We start from the raw sequence: 18,489 nt of genomic DNA on the forward strand, positions 1-18,489 counted from the left end.
CGCGGACCTTGGTCTAGGGAGAGGAAGAGAGGTCGCTGTGGAGGCTAGCCACAGAAGAAGCCCCGCACACCACTTTCCCCGAATCCCAGGCCCTTCTTCCTCAGTCGTTGCTGAGAGGCGACACTAGAAACAAGGAAGTCCATGTGAGAGGGGAGGAGGACCGAGCTCGGCCCGCACCAGCTGGGGATGGAGAGGAGGGGATGGACTCTAGCGTTACTTGAAGTAGAATGGGCTTGGTGACAAGCTGTGGGAAATGAGGAAGGGGCAGGAGTGCCAGCTAGCTTGGAAATTTCCCTCCTTGGTGACTGGGAGGGTGGAGGTGCCCCTCACAGGTGGAGTAGGGTTCAGCCATGTGGGGGGATGGGCATGTGCAGGAGGCCAAGCAAGGCTGAGCCAACAGGGAGTTCTGGAGAAACCAGGCTGGAATAGAGTTCTTCCCAGAAAAAGCCCAATCCTCCCTCCTCCAAGTGCCATCCAGACCAGTGGGGTAGGGAGCCAGGCATGGATGGAGGAACAGTCTTATGATGCAGTGACCTGGAGGACAGGCCCATGCATAGTGACCTTGGACTTGCCTGGTGACGGTCTTCTGGGGCTTGCCTGGAGCACCTTGGGCAGGGCTGAAAAGGTTTCACAACTCTCAGGCCTTCCACCTGTTTCCTCCCCCCTTGCCTTTGGACCACCAAGAAGTCCTGGGTCTGATTCAAAGCTTTGGACAGCAAAGCAAAAAGAGCACAGGCCCAGGAATCAGGCAGATTCTGGATACACACATTTATTTGCCATGTGACACTGGGCAAATTACTCAGCTTCACTGAGCCTGTCTTCTCTGCTGTAAAATGGAGATTAAAATGCCTACCTCACAGGGTTGTTGGGAAGATTATGAGAAAACATAAGTAAAACTCTGAGCACTGTGGCTGACCCTGGGGAGATACTTCATAACCATTCGCTTCCTTCCCCTCCAGCAGCACACAGATAAATGTGTACACCCACACAGGCACCCCAAGCAAACAACACAACACAGTGACATCCGGGTGTAGTCCTCTTCTCTGCCCAGGGGGCCTAAGTGCACAAGCCAATGTCCTATTTTTGGCACACAGTCACACTCCATGGTGTCCCAAAACTCGGTCCTCCGATACCATAATTTGTACTTCTGCCTTTGACTCTCAGGCTCCAGTCCTTTCTGGGACCCTGAGTGAGTGTATTCCCTTTTCCTCCTCCCTCTCAGCTCTGTCCAGCATGGCTCTAACCCCCAGCTGCCACACCCTGAACATCTCCCAGCCATCCCACCAGATCATTCCTCTCTTACCTCTCCAGGTCCTGGCTGCTGCAGCTCTCTCTGGGGCCCTGGGGGCCTGGCTTTAAGGAGCTGAGACAGAGCAGAATCCACTCCCACCCACACATCCCAGACCCTCCCATCAACCAACTAATCCCAGGGACACGACATGAAGAATGGGCCCAACAGCTGGAGCTAGGGCCCACCTGTGACAGCTGTGAGCTGAGTTTGTGGGGTGCGGCCAGGGCCCCAAGGGAAGGGAGTGTCATTGCAGGGCAAGGGGGCACAGGGAGGGCGATAGAAAGGTGTAAGGAAGGCCTCGCAGCTGACTGTCATTGTGCTGCCCTGACCAAGGTTCAGGCTATGGTTTGGAGGGTGCATTTCTGGAGGCCTGGCTTCCCCCTGGGCTGAGGAGGCATTGCTGGAGCTCCTGCTGCTGTCAATCCCAACTGCTCCTCCACACCAGCTGGCCAGCCCATTCCTCCAGCACCCTGCCTTTCCTGCAGCTGCTGGGTGGGCCCTACAGCCAAACACAGGGGCCCCATAGCTGCTAATCAGCTTACAGGCCAAGCCTTGGTAAACAGGAGCCCTCGAGCTAATGCCAGCTGTGAGAGGTTTTACTCAAAGTCCAGGCTGGCTATGGCAGGGGGTAGAGATGCTAAGAGGCCAGGATCCTAGGGCCTCCAGGCTCTACTTCCCTGGGCTTCAAATTTTTCATGGAGAGGGGCAATTGTGGAAAGCAGCGCAGATTTAATCACATCAGACAGATCATCCCATCTACCCTCAAGTTGAAGAGAGCAGGGGTGCCATGCCTGCCCACTTCCGACTTTGGCAGCTGGTACAGTGGAAAGCGTGGGTTCTGGAGTCAATCAGGCCTTAATTCTAGTCTCAGGTCTGACACGTAGGCACTTAAGCTTTCTGAATCCTTTTTCTCATCTGTAGAACACACCGCTATTTAATAACAAATGCTCTTTAATAACAGCATTTACTGAGCACATATTAGGTGCCAGGCACTACTGGAAACACCAACTCCCTAAATCCTCACAGCAACTCTATGAAGTATTTACCATTATTATCCATATTTTGCAAATAAGCTAGTAAGTGGCAGAAACCATCATGTACCCCCTCCCTTCGTCTTTGCTGACCAGTGTGGGTAAATCTTAACTAGTCTAAGTCCATCATGGGAATTCCATTCTCCTTGCCAGTGATTGGTCTAGGAATGGAAATGTCACATAATTCTGGCCAGTGGGATGTGAGCAGAAATCTAGGGGTCTTCTAGGAGAGCTTTCCTCTCTCTTTTCACCTTGGGATGTTATGTGCAAATGTGCTCTCTAGAGCTGCTCCAACTATTTTGCAACGCTGAGGGCCAATCAATTGAAAGCAGCAGAGGAGAAAGGTGAAAGAACATTAGTCGTTGGTATCATCATAAAGCAGCCAAATTACCCAACATTGAAACCGAAGCTATGTTATCTCTGGACCTCTTATGTGAGAAAAGAAGTTTCCTAATTGCTTTGACACTCTGTATACATAGCATATGTATACCACTACATACATATGTACTAATATACAGGTACTAATATATGTGATAGATCCATAGATGGATTGCATCACTGTGCTTTCGGACACAAGAAGAAAAGACCTACCTAAGAGTGCCAACTTGCCTGAGGTTCCCAGCTAGCCAGTCAGAGCAGAAAGTACCATTCATAGTGAAGATGAAATGGAGTAATATACAGAGAACTCTTTTACCCCTGTAGGCTCTCAAAAGCCATTGTCCCTGCCCCCAAAGCAACTTGTAGGCTAGTGGCTAGAGTATGTGCACAAATAAATGAACTCTTTTTCCTATTTTCCCTTATGGGAGGGACACCACTTCCCAAAAGGCCCCCACTGAGATGAAGATGGTTGGTGGTCCTAACATGGTCACTTGCCCTGGAGAACTGTCACACAGACACCCTTCTGACTCCCTTGGACCTCTGGGATTCATCCCAGGCTTCTGGCACTGCTTTAACATGCAGCATCCCTTGGAGATGGCTGTCCCTGCCTCTGTGTAAGTGTCCAGGAAGCAATGCACTGAGTGCCCCACCTCACCACCAGAGGCTGGCAGTTTCCAGTCCTGTAAAATGATATTCAATGCCCATCTTTGTTAGCTCTGCCAATCTAAAGTGCACAATGAGATAAAAAAGAATGGGGGAGAATACCTTGTGTGGCTCAGAAGGGCAGAGGCAGAGGCAGGTACTTATACTCTGCCATATTCAATGTGTAAATTTTAAGTATGTAATAAAAACCTTAAAAACGTGCATGCCTTTTGAACCAGCACCCTCACTTCTGGGGAAAGAAAATAAGTATGCGAAGGTGATTTGCTGTGAGGTTTACAATAGCCAAAAATTGAGAATAATCCAAATGTTCCTCAGTGGGGGCCTGAATAAATACATTACGGTACATCTTTACAATGGAATACTACACAGCCATTAACATCAATGAGGTAAAACAGACATGGAATGGTGTTACTGTATATTAGGTTTAAAAAGCAGGTAATAAAGTAGTATATATGGTCTCATTTTCATTAAAAAAAATATCTGTATAAAGGCATAGAAAAAACTTGAGAGGTACAGTTATATAAAGGAACTGAAAGCAGTTACTTGAGGGCATTAAAATTTTGGGTGATTTAAATTTTTCTGCTGATTTTCTATTTTCACATGACACGAGGAATGCTAGTATGTGTAACACGTACCCTCAAAAAAGAGCAGTAAATGTCCGAGACAGAAAGCAGGGCCAGGCAGACAAGACGTCTATTTCAACACTGGCCGACCCTGGACATATTGGTAATAAGGTGGTAGACTGTGTGTATTCCACCATGTTCCTGCTGTGACCGTGACATGGCATGAAGAGGCGAGAGACACTCTACTCCCAGGATTCCTTGAATGCACCTGGAGTCTTCTTCCTAGTGGGTCTGACCAGCTGCTTAGTTTGGACCAAGACCTGGCAGATATCCAGCAGCAGCAGGAGCCCCAGGCACACGATGGCTGGAATGCAAGTGTTCAGTGACTCTTTCAGAGACGCCAAAGTGAAGAGAGCCCCTGGAATGGAAAGTGAGGTCCTCAGGCTCCCTGGGGGCACCCAGGAGATCCAGTAACTCAGGGCTCTCCAGGCTAGGCTGACCCCCTCCAGCGCAAGCCCTCCCATAACACCCCCCAACACACACACCCTAAACTAGCTGCACTCATCTCTCTGGCATCCCAGAGAGAACAGAACCGGGAATCAGAAGCTTCTTGAACTGATGTAGCCCCTTCTCAGAGGGCAAGAAAGAAACAGGAATCATCAAGCCAAACAGGGCAGGCAGGTGCGTAGATGGGCATTTTGGAACAAATTCTCACTGATGCTTCTCCTTTCTTAATCCTACTGGAGGGAAGGAGGCCCACGGGTTGGTGGTGGAGGTGTGGGAAAGATGTGAAAATGAGGGAAGCTCCAGAGACGGAAAGAAAGCCTGGGGGAGGGGTGGTAGTGGTGGCAGCAGTGGTGAGACAAGGCCAGGGGATACAGAAGAGCCTGAAGACGGCTGGCCTTGGAAGCAGCAGCTGTCTTTGTACATCAGCAGTTCCTGTGAGCAGAGCTGCTATGAGGGGGCCTTCTAGGACTGCCTGCCACAGGAAACTCTCTGCCTTTCCGTTCAGGGGGCCCAGCTTCCCTGCTCTCTGTCCCCACCTGCCAGACACATAAGTCCAGTGGCAGCTGCTACTCCATCCTCTCATCTCAGGGGTAGGGGTGGGGAGAGAGGGTTAGGGTCTTTTAGGTTACAATACATCCTTATAATGGAATACCATGCAGTCAACTGAATTGATGAAGTAGAATGTATACTTGACATAGAAGCATGTTATGGTATACTAAGTTTAAAAAGAACATGTCCTAGTCTGAAGACCATGGAAACTGCAGTACAGCAGGGAGTGCTCCTGGTTCCAGAGAAACAGAAAAGGAAACAGCCAGATGTTTCTATCACACACACACACACCCCACCGAAGTCCCCACTTCCCCAGCCCCGTTGCACCTCCCTTACCCATCATGAGCAGGGTCAAAAGCAAGTTACTGATCTCTTGCAGCATCGGTGGGCCCAGGACCAGCAGCAACCCAGCCAGCAGTTCCAGCCAGCCCACAGCCGCTTGGTAGCTCACGGGATCTGGCTGGTAGCCGAACACCTTCAACGGGAACACCTCAGCGAACTGCACAAACAGGGCTTTCTAGGGGCGGCAGGGAATGCCTGTCAGCCACGCTCCCCAAGATCCACTGCCCAGGCGCTCCACAGGGGCTTCTGTGCCTGTGGCCTCAACTCCCCCAACAAAGGAGCTTCTACTCTAGGTCAGATCCAGGGCTGAGGTCAGCCTGGAGAGGACAGAGCCTCCCTGCAGGCTGAGCTTTGGAATCAGGAAACAGGCTTTATGCCCCAAAGAGAAGGGCTGGATGGTGGTGCAGAAATGGACTGATTTTCTCCCCAGATTACAACTCAGCCCCAAATTCCAGGAAGAGGATGCCAGGCTTGGGCCTTCTCAGCTAGTGCCAAGGCCTTGGGAACACCACAGCTTCTCTTTCTACCTGGCCTGGTTTCTCTTCAGGCTACTGTGCAGGGAATATTTCGAGGCAGGGGAGAGGATGGAAGGGCAGATTGTTACTCATAAACAGATTCCACTCTGAATATCATATGCTGGGTCCTGAATCCCATTGCAGTAGACATGGGGGGTGTTGAGGGGGCTTCAAGTGACTTGCTGAGTCAGGCTCTGTCCTGGGCCACATGACAACTTCATCCCAACTCTCAGGCTGGCTACCTTCACCTGCTCCCCCATCTCAGATCTACCTCCCCTACTCAGCACTGCAAGGAAGAAGTTCTACGCCATCCAGCTCTGGGGATGTACTTCCCCAAACAATCCACCACCCTAAATAGGAAGGAAGGGGAGAATCCAGGCCTGGGAGAGGGAGGCTGGCAGGGGTCTCCAAGTGTGGCTTATTTCAAGGGCTGAGGGGGTTTGGTGGACATCAGTGGATGAAAGCTTTCCTGAGAGTCTGGAACAAGACAGGAGGCCAAAGGGCGACTTCTGGGCCTCCCTCTCAGGCTCCATGGAAGGGCTCTCTGGATTCTAAGTTAGAGCGTCTAGTTTGGGTCCTGCTTCCTAACTAGCCTTGTGGCCCAAGCCTGACATCCTCTTCCTGGAATTTGGGGCTGAGTTGTAATCTGGGGAGAAAATCAGTCCATTTCTGCACCACCATCTAGCCCTTGAGTAGATACACGCCACCTTCATGGCGGGTTTCCTACTCTGCCAAGCGGGGATTAATAACCCCCTGCCCCAAGAACTAATAACCCCACCCCCACCCCCCCCAAATTCAAGCAAAAGAAGGAGGGGAAGGGGGCAGGGAGGGAGCTCGGTCCCTTTTGCATTCCGTCTTCCTCCCCCACGGTCCCGGGGCATGCCCCCTCCGGGTCGAGATGTGCCCGGGCCGCCAGCGCTCCGCTGGAAGGGGATGTGCCGGCCCCCTTCCGTCTACGGGAGATCGCAGGACTCGGAGGCGCTCCGCAGAAAGGGCTCACGTTAAGTCGAGGTCCAGGTGCTCTCCCGGCTCCAGCTCCGTCTCGCCCGAAGGCAGGCGGCTCCGCGGGGCACGGGCGCGGGCAGGGCGCCGCGGTCACGGCGGGTAACGGCCCGGGCCGCAGCCCCCGCCGCCGCACGGCCGATCCCCGCCCGCCCCCGCCGCGCCGCTCACCATCTGCTCCGACGCGGGCGCCGAGATCCGCTCCGAGAGCTTGGCCGCCCCCGTGAGCGCGAAGAAGCCGCCCAGCAGGACGCGCAGGGCGGCGAGCGGGCGCGCCATGGCCGCGCGGGCCCTCCGGACGTGAGCCGCCCCCGCAGGCCAGGCCCCGCCGAAAACCCGCCCCCGCCGCCGCCCGGTTCCACCCTCCCCGGGGCGGCGGAAGAGCCGCGCCGCAGCCTCCCCGCCCTCGCCTTCCAGGGCCGTTGCCACCGTCTCGTTTGGCCGGGCACCGGGTGCGGGAGGACACGGCGTTTGGGGGGGGCCTCCCCATCTCACAGATGGGGACACTGAGGCCCACTGGCTCTTAGCTGACTAAACGGACCACTCTGAATTCGGCGACCGTTTCTGTCTCCCAGCCAATACGGACAGAGTGGAATCAAACATGGGTATCTGGCCTGTAACAAGCACAAGACCGGGGCTTCCTCTTGCCACACTAGTTTGCCATCTGAGCTGTGAGCCAACCCCAGCGGGCCTTGGTCAATGGGAGTAACGCCCTATGAGTTCTGAACACGCCTGGCGCATAAAGAGCTCCAAATGTTATTTGTAAATCAGTAATGAAATTATTAGTAATAAATCAATAACTAGTAATTATCAATTGTTGTTCTTGGCTATCTTTGCCAGAATTATACTGTCCCTCTAATTTCTCTCAGCTGAAATCAAACTGTGAAAGGTGTTTGAAAATTCAGATACTTGTGGCTGTGGGAAGAGAGGCTTTCGCTGAACAAAACCCTACAGGCCACTCCTGCCCATCTGCTCTTCCCTGGAAATCTGTCTGGACCTGGATGGGCAAACTATGGGCCAAATGTCCTTAGCTGTCTGGGTTTTTTACTCCCTCCTCCTTCCCCAGCTAACAATGTTTGTTTGTTTGCTGTCTGGGTTTTTTACTCCCTCCTCCTTCCCCAGCTAACAATGTTTGTTTGTTTACATTTTTTAATGATAAAAAAAATTTAAGGCAGCTTTCATGACACATGAAAACTATATGAAATTCATATTTCAGTGTTCATAGATAAAAATTTTTATTGAAACACAGCCACACTCATTTGTCTATGTACTATCTACAGCTGCTTTTGTGCTGCAACCGCAGAACTGAGTAGCTGTAACTATATGGACTGCAAAGCCTAAAATACTCACTATGTGGCTCTTTATGAAAAAGGTTTGCCAAGCCCTGGTCTAGCGGGCCACAAAGGCCCCTAACAGGGTCTCAAACGCTCCTGCTGCTTCCATTTCCTGTTAGCCAAGCTGCTTAGATCTTTGTTTTCTACCTACTCAACTTGCTGGGGTAGGTGACTGGCTGGCTATAAAACTGAAATGTCCTATCATGTGCTTCTAAAGGTCACGCAGTTTCAATACCCAGGTGTGCTATTCATATAAATTGGACCCGTTCATTACCTACATCTTTGTCACTAATCCAGATTCTTCAATCAATCAGTAAAATAGCTAAATTCTCTACCTTGGACTATTAAAATTATATATAATTAAGTATAAACGCATAATTATTAAATTCCTCAACAAAAAGAAAAATTATTAAAACACTTATTTAATCACTGAAAACAGATATCCACATTAGGAAATTATATTTTAGGATACTTATACAAAATTTAACACAAAATTATAGACTTTGATAATAAGCAGTATGCATGTTACTATTCTTTCTCCTTTACTAATTTTTCTATCCTTGGAATTAAAGATGTGACTGCAAGTCTTAGGGCCGGGCCAGAAACCAACAGATTGCTTTGCTTTGACTCAGTCAAAGCTGAAAATGTAGCATCACATAAATAAACAGTTGAAAAAGGCAATAAAAATTTCATTGACTTTTCATGGAGTTCTGGGTAACTTGTCTTTGCTTTGATCCAAAACTGAGTTACAGACATTGATTTAAATACTGATTGTAATCCTAAATCTGAAGATAACTGTGCTAGTTTTTCTTCTTCACAGTCCGTGAGATTACTATTTTGGTGATTCATAAAAGGATTAATTATCCACAAATTTCCTGAACGAAAGTCTTTTTCTGGTGGGTAACAGTCATTGAACATTTGAGAAAGTCTTTCCAGGTGCTCAAAAATAATGCTTGCAATACTTCTCATGTTTAAGCCTGATGAGTTTGAGAATTCAGAAAATGAAGGAAACATGTCATAATCATTTTCTTGTGTGCGTTTCAACCACTTTTTTAACTTTGCTTTAAACACATCGATTTTATTATACAAATTGAAGAGAGTAGTCATAGTTCCTTGGAGACTTAAATTTAGTTCATTTATAAGTGAAAAAATATCTGATAAATAGGCCAGCTTCGCAACCCATTCCTCGTCAAGAAAATACTTGGCCAAATCTGAATGCTTTTGATTTAAAAAAATTTCAATTTCATGTCGCAATTCAAATAATCTTGTTAAAATTCTCCCTCTTGATATCCAACGCACTTCAGCACGAAGTGGTAAATTCACATGCTCAGACCCCATCTCTTCACACAAAATTGTTAACATACGTGAATTCAATGCATTGCTCTTTATAAAACTTAAAATTTGTGCTGACTGCAAAAGAATTTCATGTAAGCATGGAAACCACTTTTCTCCTGCTAAATGTTCACGGTGAATAAAACAATGTGTAAATGCCACTGTATTCATGGCAACTTCTTGAATTTTTGCCCTTAAACCAGAACACCTGCCAGTCATGCTTGCAGCCACATCTGTACAGAGACCAACACAATGTTTCCAATTCAGAGATCTACTATCAATGTATTTATTTATTAGTTCAAATATTTCAAAACCAGTTATTTCAGAAGGCATTTCAATGCAACATAATAATTCTTCTTTTATATCACTACAGTCATAATCAATGAAACGAATATAGCACAAAAGAAGGGTGATATTGGAGATTTCTGATGACTCATCTACCTGAAGGGCAAACCACTTTGACGTTCTGACTTTTTCAATCAGCTGATCTTCAATGTCTGCAGACAGTTCATCAATCCTGTGTCCAATTGTATTATTAGAAAGAGGAATGGTGTTCATTTTGTCTCCGGCACTTGAACCCAAAACTTCAGAACACATTTCTACTAAATATGGTTTAATTAATTCTTCATCAATAGAAAATGGCTTCTTGCTGGCAGCAATTTGGAAAGCAATTAAATAAGAAGCTTTCACAAGTGACTTTTCAACTAGTAAACACTTTTTTAAAGAACTGTTTTGACATTCCATTTCAAGGGATTTTTGTTCAAAAAAATCTACGGGTTTGTTTTCTAATTCTGAATGTTTTGTCTTCAAATGATGAGAAAGATTTGCTGGCTTCATGTTTTCAGTGGATAAGATTTCTCCACAAATGACACACTGTGGCCTTGGTGAACTTTCTTTTGATCCCGGACAGATAATAAAACCAACTTTTAAATATTCCACATCGTAAGTCTGGAAAAAACCTATTCTTTTCTTCTTTGCAGGTGGAGACTCAAGTTCCATATCATTTTTCTCATTAGGTATAGGTAAATCTGAATGAAATATTTGAATCACCGTTATTTTCAAGAAAAATAAGCAATATTCTTTATGTTTTTCCTCACACATTTAAAATTTGTATTTTTTTTACTAGTTACATTTGTCTAAAGAATACACTACTTAAAGTTTAAACACAAGCCATAATATTTCCATGATGCCATTAAAAACTGAATTTCTCCTTTGCCCAAAAATTGGCCATTGACTGAAGTAAAACTGTAGGCTGTGGTACATGAACTAGCAATGCTGTGTGTTCAATAGATTACTGGAATTAGGGCTGAAGTCCACAGAATACATCAAATTAAGAATAAATTATTTTACTTTAAAAAAGTTCAGAAAAAAAGAGAACAAATGTTGCAAAAAGTTAACATTTGGCGAACCTAGATGAAGGGTATACTGGTGTTCATTGTGCCGTTTTTTCAATCTTGCTGAATTCTGAAATTTTTCCAAATTAAAGTTGGGGAAAAAAGATAAGGGTTAATTATTAGTTGTAATACTCAGTCTCAGTGAGGGTGCAGAGAAATGAATGCTCTCAAACCCTGCCGGTTGGAGCATAAATAGATATAACTTTTCAGGAGGGCAATTTCACAACATGCATCAAAAGCCTTAAAAATCTATGATAGCTTTTGAATCTGTAATAAATTAATTAGACAGATGGACAAAGATCCACTTACACAGTTTAACTCAGCATTGTTTATAATATTAAAAAACTAGAAGCAATCTAAATGTCCAATCTTAGAGGGATGGATGTGTTATATACATCGGAATCTATGCATCCATTAAGAATCTCAGTGTGTACTTAAATGTGTATTGACATGGAATGATGTTTCTAATGCAATGTCAAATGAAATAGTTTACAACAGTATATAGAAAATAATCCAATATTTAATCTAGAAATTCAAAAAAATGTATAGCACACAAATGTAGAGTAACTTGTCTTTGCATTGATCCAAAACTGAGTTACAGACATTGATTTAAATACTGATTGTAATCCTAAATCTGAAGATAACTGTGCTAGCTTTTCTTCTTCGAAAAAAACCACACATATAGATGTCCATAGCATATTATGTGAAGTAAAATTATTAAAAACAAAAATCAAAAAATGCTTTAGACAGAGTAGGCTATGAATGATATTGAAAATATAAGGGTAGTGGGATTAAAAGAAGTTAACATGGATTGGTGCAATAGTTCACAACCTTTTCCAGTATGAATTCAAATAATTTTCCTGATCACCAATACCTCAGACATACAGTTATACTTTTAGTAATGAACCAATCAATTCACTGTGTTTTAAAAAAAAGCTAAAGTTAAATCACTAATCCTTTTAAATAAGTTTGTATCTTAGTAATTATAATAACTTGTCTGTACATTTGAAAAACAGTAGTGCACACATATAGGACACCTTCGTCCACTCTACACAATGCTTTGTGTGCATATGGATTCAATTTAGCAGTTATTAGTGTTAATGATATTCAGAGTATGTGATCTAAGCATTAATGAATGTTTTCACCTTTAAGAAATTGTCAATGACTTTCTTTTCCTTTCTTAAAAAAACAAACAAAACAGAAGACAAACTTTCTATAACTGGAAAGCACAAGGACACATACCTGTCTGACACTCCTTGTGTTGTGTATGTGGTTTGCAAGAAGTGGCCTTGGTCTGTGTAACAGGCTTGCACAATAATGCTTTGTTCTTTAAAAGCCTGGAAGACTGGGGAGATAGAAGTTTCATGGCATCTGTCTGTGTGCTTCCCTAGTTAAAAACAAATTCAGAAACGAATGAGAGATTTTTTTTAGTACCTTACCACTGACTATAATTGCTAGCAATTGAAAGGTGACATATATCAAGAGAAATATAATTCCTCTGAAAGAGTGGTTGCCATAAAAGAAGGCACTCTGGAAAATATACACTAATTCCTAATTCTTGTAATGAGTATTATCAGTTCCATTTATTGCTTTTTAAAAATACTCTGCCTCTAGTAAGTACGATCAAAACAATGAAAACAATCTTTGCTGAATAGGACAATTGGTTATTCAGAAAAATTAGATCTAGCCCAGACCATGTGCAAAAGTATATTCCATATTGATTAAAGACTCAACATGAGGAAAATAAAACTTTAAAATCACTGGAGAACTTTCAAACAACCATAACATGGAGAAAGCATTCTTAAATAAAACACCAAAGAGTTAAGAGTTAAAAACAAAGTAAAAAAGATTAGTACATTTGACTACCTCAAATTTTTTTTGCAAACAAAGGTCTTTATAAAACAAAGTTGAAGGATAAGCAACAAGAGTGAGAGAATATATTTAAAACACGTTTATTCATTCAATAAATATTTACTGAAGGTATACTACAAGCCAGGCACTATTCTAAGCCCTGCGGATCAGCAGAGAACAAGATCAAGTCCTGCTCTTACCGGCCTCACGTTCTAGAAGGAAACACAGAAGATAAACAAGTAAAACAAACATATAATGTATAATTCCTGGTAGTGATAAATGCTGTACAACACATAAAGTGGGGTAAGGGAATGGAGAGTGATGGCGTGGAGGAGGACTAATTTTGGAGTAACATTTGAGCAGAGACCTTCTGAATATTCAAAAGAGCAAGCCATGCAAAGGCCTGAGGTCAGAGGATTCCAAGCAGAGGGACTGTAGGTACAAAGGCACTGAAGTGGGAAAGAGCTTGGCAGGCTTCAGGAACATCAACAAGAACAAGGCTGAAATTAAGGAAGCAGGGGCTAAAATCATGGAGAGGCAGGCAGAAGCCAAATTGTACAGCATCTGGAAGGTCTTAGCTAAAATAAACAAGAAAAAATTAGGATTGTATGTTATGTGTGATGGAAAGCCACTGAAGGTTATATTTAAATTTACTTTTTAAACAGGTAATAGATGCAATAATTCTGAATTATGTAATAATTCATAAGGTATGAAAGTGTATACATGAAAAGTTAAGTTTTCCATGCCTGTCTGCCATCTATCTAGACTCAACCTTGAACATAACCACTGTTCCCAGTTTCTTATACATCCTCCTTGAGATGGTCTATGTAATTAAATAAGTTGCCTCTGAGTACAAATGGTAGCATATTAGTGTCAAGATTCAGCACCCTGCATTGTCACGTAGCAAGCTCTCTTGGAATATATTCACATAACTTTGTATAAAGCTGCCTAGTAACAGCTTTATACACTGAATGTACCACAGGGAATCTGAAGAGCCTCTGCTGCTGAATTTTTAAATGTCACAAATCTTTTGCTATTATAAACAATGCTATAATAAATATCCTTACACATAAATTCCACATGTGCTAGTATATCTATAGAAAAAGGTCTTATCTTGTTTGCTGGGTCAAAAATACATTAAAATCTGTATATTACAAATATTAAAATCATACTTTTGAGAGAAGTCAAGATGGCGGCGTAGGCAGACTCTGAACTCACCTCCTGCCGCGGACACAGCCAATTTACAACTACTCGTGGAAAAATTACCCCTGAGACAGAACTGAAAACTGGATAAGAGCAACTCCTGCAACAACGGACAATCCTAACTGAGTTAGAAGGGGCAGAAACTCCCTTCTGGAGAGGAAAAACGCCGCCTTCACAAGCCGCCAGCGTCATGGCCGCCCGGGAGCAGCCCACGGGTACGCAGCCTCCCTGGAGGCGCGGGGCCCTGAGCCGGGAGCGCCCCCGCTGTGGGCATTTTGTGGACCCAGCACAATCGAGACGAGTGGCAGAATATCTGACTTTGCCTGCTACTAAAACATGGGGGAGTACCCCCAGAAAAGCTGGTTCACAAAGACATTAAAACCGGCTCTTAAAGGGCCCACGCACAAACTCACCCGTTTCAGAAAGCAACCTAAAATCACCAGAAGGAAAGGTGCAGTGATTTGGTGAAAAGAGACTCACCTAATAGGCCCTGAGTGCATCTGGGTGAGAGGTGAGACCTCTCCAGGGACTGGGACATTGGCGGCCATTGTTGTGGCCTGGTGTGGGCATGCTGACACAGATGCCATTGGAGTTCTCCCTGAGGCCTGCTAGTCCAGGGTCTGCCCCACCCGCTAGAGCACCGATTTAATCCAGCTCAGCCAGGGCAGGCAGCCCACCCTAGAGACTGGCCCCACCCAACAACAAGCCCTCAGGCAACTTGTGGGCCTGCATAGATTGGTGACTGGATTCTCTGCAGCCTGGCAACTGAGCCGACTTCAGTGGGGCAGGGCGTGCACAAGGAGCGGGTGGAGAGTGTGGGACGGTGGTGGAGCGTGTGGGGCTCCTGCCGGCGGAGAGACTGGGTCCGCTTTGGGAGGTCGGGGCACGCACATGGGGCAGGACTGTGTTGACTGTGTGTGTGGACCTGTGGGTGGTGGGACTTGTCAGCTGCAGAAGACTTGTGCTTCTCAAAGACCCACATAGGGGGTTTGCCCCACCTTCCAAAGCCTGAAACAATTGGGTTCCTCCGTGCCTGAGGCCAGCCCCACCCAGCTGCAATCCTCAGAGAGCTGACAAGAGACCTAAAGGCTGGAGGCTTATAGCAATTGTAAGCCCCTGAGCCTAACAACCTGCCACGCTAGGGACCTACTCACTTAAAAGAAATACTGCAACACAAATGTGGTATTAGAACTTGCAGCCAACTGTGCTGGGGCTCCCCACACCTGATAAAGAGACTGAAGGACCCACAACAACTACAAGCAGCTGAGCATTACAACAGCTGGCCAGGAGCATTACTCAGCCTCCCCTGGGTGCCTACAGGGAGAGCAAACAGGCCACAACAGAAGGACACATGTAGCCCACATAGGGGTCACCCCTGGAACGTTGAGAACTGAGGGAAGCACACTGGAAGCCTCCTAAGCCATCACTTACATAAGATCACCTATCCAAGAGCAGGAGACGTAGCTGACCTACCTAATACGTAGACACAAGCACAGGGAAACAGGCAAAATGAGGAGGCAAAGGAATACATTCCAAGTAAGGGAACAGGACAAAACCCCAGAAAAGGAACTAAGTGAAACAGAAATGAGCAACCTACCCAACAGAGAGTTCAAACAAAGAGTGTTAAGGATGCTCACTGATCTGGGGAGAAGAATAGATGAACTCAGTGAGAATGTCAACAAAGAAATGGAAGATATAAAAAAGAACCAATCAGAAATGAAGAATACAATACTGGAAATGAAAAATTCACTAGAGGGACTCAAAAGCAGAGTAGAGGATACAGAAGAATGGATCTGCGAGCTGGACGAAAGACTAGAAGAAATTACCCAAGCTGAACAGGTAAAAGAGAAAAGAATTAAAAAGAGTGAGGACAGTCTAAGGCACCTCTGGGACAACATCAAGCACACTAACATCCGTGTTATAGGTGTCCCGGAAGGAGAAGAGCGAGACAAAGAGGCAGAGAATCTATTTCAAGAAATAATAGATGAAAACTTCCCTAACCTAAGGAAGGAAACAGACATCCAGGTACAGGAATCACAGAGAGCCCCAAACAAGATAAACCCAAAGAGGCCCACACCAAGACACATCATAATCAAAATGTACAGAATTAAAGATAAAGAGAGAATCCTAAAAGCCGCAAGAGAAAGTCAAGTTACATACAAAGGAAACCCCATAAGGCTATCAGCTGACTTCTCAGCAGAAACCTTACAGGCTAGAAGAGAGTGGCACGATATATTTAAAGTGCTAAAAGGAAAAAACTTACAGCCAAGAATACTCTACCCAGCAAGGTTATCAAACTTACAGCCAAGAATACTCTACCCAGCAAGGTTATCATTCAAAATGGAAGGAGAGATCAAAAATTTCCCAGACAAGCAAAAATTAAAGGAGTTCGTCAACAAGAAACCAGTGCTACAAGAAATGTTAAAGGGACTGATTTAAGGGGAAAAGAGAAGACCACAAATAGGAAAAATTATCTATTTCCATGATAAGAACGTAATGGATACAAATGCACAAAAAAGAGGTTAGATATGATATCAAAAACATAAAAGCAGGGAGGAGGGGAGTTAAAGAGTAGAGCTTTCAGACAGAGGTCAAAGTAAAGAGACCATCAGTTCTGTATAGAAGAAGAAAGGAACAGAGAAGGACTACTAAAACACTGAGGGAAAAAAAAAAGTTAAAAAATGGCAGTAAGTACATACTTATCAATAGCTACTTTAAATGTCAATGGACTAAATGCTCCAATTAAAAGGCACAGGGTGGCTGATTGGATAAAAAAACAAGACCCATATATATGCTGCATACAAGAGACACACTTCAAACCTAAAGACACTCACAAACTGAAAGTGAAGGGATGGAAAAAGATACTCCATGCAAATGGCAATGAAAAGAAAGCTGGGGTAGCAGTACTCATATCACACAAAATAGACTTTAAAACAAAAACTGTGAAAAGAGACAAAGAAGGGCATTACATAGTGATCAAGGGAACAATCCAACAAGAGGATATAACACTTGTAAATATCTACACACCCAATGTAGGTGCACCTAAATATATAAAGCAATTATTAACAGACATAAAAACAGAAATAGACAGTAACACATAATAGTAGGGAACTTTAACACTCCACTTACACCAACGGCTAGATCATCCAAACAGAAGGAAACATTGGCCTTAAATGACACACGAGAACAGATGGACCTAGTAGATATATACAGAGCATTCCATCCAAAAACCGAATAATACATGTTCTTTTCAAATGCACATGGAACATTCTCCAGGATTGATCACATATTAGGCCACAAAACAAGTATCCATAAATTTAAGACGACTGAAATAATACCAAGCATCTTTTCTGACCACAACAGTATGAAACTAGAAATCAACTATAGGAAGAAAATCAGAAAAGCCACAAATACGTGGAGATTAAACAAAATGCTACTGAACAACGACTGGGTCAACGAAGAAATCAAAATATACCTGGAGACAAATGAAAATGAAAATACGACATACCAGAATTTATGGGATATGGCAAAAGCGGTTCTAAGAGGGAAGTTTATAGCAAAACAGGCCTATCTCAACAAACAAGAAAAATCTCAAATAAACAATCTAACAATGCACCTAAAGGAACTGGAAAAAGAAGAACAAACAAAGCCCAAAATCAGTAGAAGAAGGGAAATAATAAAAATCAGAGCAGAAATAAATGAAATAGAGACGAAGAAAACAATAGAAAAAATTAATAAAACCAAGAGCTGGTTCTTTGAAAAGATCAACAAAATTGACAAACCTTTAGCTAGACGCACCAAGAAAAAAAGAGAGAAGGCACAAATAAGTAAAATCAGAAATGAAAGAGGAGGAATTACAACAGACACCTCAGAAATACAAAAGATTGTAAGAGAATACTATGAAAAGCTATATGCCAACCAATTCGACAATCTGGAAGAAATGGATAAATTCTTAGAATCATACAACCTTCCAAAACTGGATCAAGAAGTAGAGAATTTGAATAGACCAATCAACAGTAAGGAGATCGAAACAGTAATCAAAAACCTGCCCAAAAATAAAAGTCCAGGACCAGACGGCTTCCCTGGTGAATTCTACCAAACATTCAAAGAAGACTTAATACCTATCCTTCTCAAACTCTTCCAAAAAATTGAGGAGGGGGGGAAGCTCCCTAACTCATTCTACGAAGCTGACATTACCCTGATACCAAAACCAGACAAGGACAACACAAAAAAAAAGAACATTAGAGGCCAATATCACTGATGAACATCGATGCAAAAATCCTCAACAAAATACTAGCAAATCGCATACAACAATACGTTAAAAAGATTATACACCATGATCAAGTCGGATTTATTCCAGGTATGCAGGGATGGTTTAACATTCGCAAATCAATCAACGTGATACACCACATTAATAAAATGAAGAATAAAAATCACATGATCATCTCAATAGATGCAGAGAAAGCATTTCACAAGATACAGCATCCATTTATGATAAAAACTCTGAATAAAATGGGTATAGAAGGAAAGTACC

The 18,489-nt window shown here is 44.1% G+C and overlaps 2 protein-coding genes across 8 annotated transcripts in view; both read right to left on the bottom strand.

The window, feature by feature from the left end:
- Window positions 1–3,764: 3,764 nt before the first annotated feature.
- Window positions 3,765–7,138, bottom strand: TMEM35B (transmembrane protein 35B). The gene is made up of 3 exons (XM_058553619.1): window positions 7,013–7,138; window positions 5,319–5,499; window positions 3,765–4,344 (listed from the first exon to the last, which is right to left on the bottom strand). Exons 1-3 carry the CDS (start codon window positions 7,118–7,120, stop codon window positions 4,169–4,171), a joined length of 465 nt encoding a protein of 154 aa, XP_058409602.1. The 5' UTR covers window positions 7,121–7,138; the 3' UTR covers window positions 3,765–4,168.
- Window positions 7,139–8,579: 1,441 nt separating this feature from the next.
- Window positions 8,580–18,489, bottom strand: part of ZMYM6 (zinc finger MYM-type containing 6) — a 42,410-nt gene continuing 32,500 nt past the window's right edge. For 6 of the 7 annotated variants that reach the window (XM_058553626.1, XM_058553620.1, XM_058553623.1 and 3 more), the window contains 2 exons: window positions 12,144–12,288; window positions 8,580–10,535 (listed from right to left, as the gene is read on the bottom strand). In XM_058553626.1, the coding sequence (XP_058409609.1) occupies window positions 8,704–10,535; window positions 12,144–12,288 (1,977 nt within the window). In that variant the 3' untranslated portion in view covers window positions 8,580–8,703. Of the gene's footprint in view, window positions 10,536–10,916; window positions 10,972–12,143; window positions 12,289–18,489 lie in introns of all 7 variants that reach the window. The other variant, XM_058553627.1, reaches the window with a different exon arrangement.

This window comes from Diceros bicornis, chromosome 13, assembly GCF_020826845.1.
Source record: "Diceros bicornis minor isolate mBicDic1 chromosome 13, mDicBic1.mat.cur, whole genome shotgun sequence".
Lineage (NCBI taxonomy): Eukaryota > Metazoa > Chordata > Mammalia > Perissodactyla > Rhinocerotidae > Diceros > Diceros bicornis.

What these genes read in the sequence shown, in the direction of transcription:
- TMEM35B (XM_058553619.1), bottom strand. Translation starts at nt 7,120, where the DNA reads ATGGCGCGCCCGCTCGCCGCCCTGCGCGTCCTGCTGGGCGGCTTCTTC. An exon ending in CGCCCGCGTCGGAGCAGATG is followed by an intron (nt 5,500 to 7,012) that starts GTGAGCGGCGCG and finishes TGCCGCCCCTAG; the next exon opens with AAAGCCCTGTTTGTGCAGTT. An exon ending in TTTGACCCTGCTCATGATGG is followed by an intron (nt 4,345 to 5,318) that starts GTAAGGGAGGTG and finishes TTTCCATTCCAG; the next exon opens with GGGCTCTCTTCACTTTGGCG.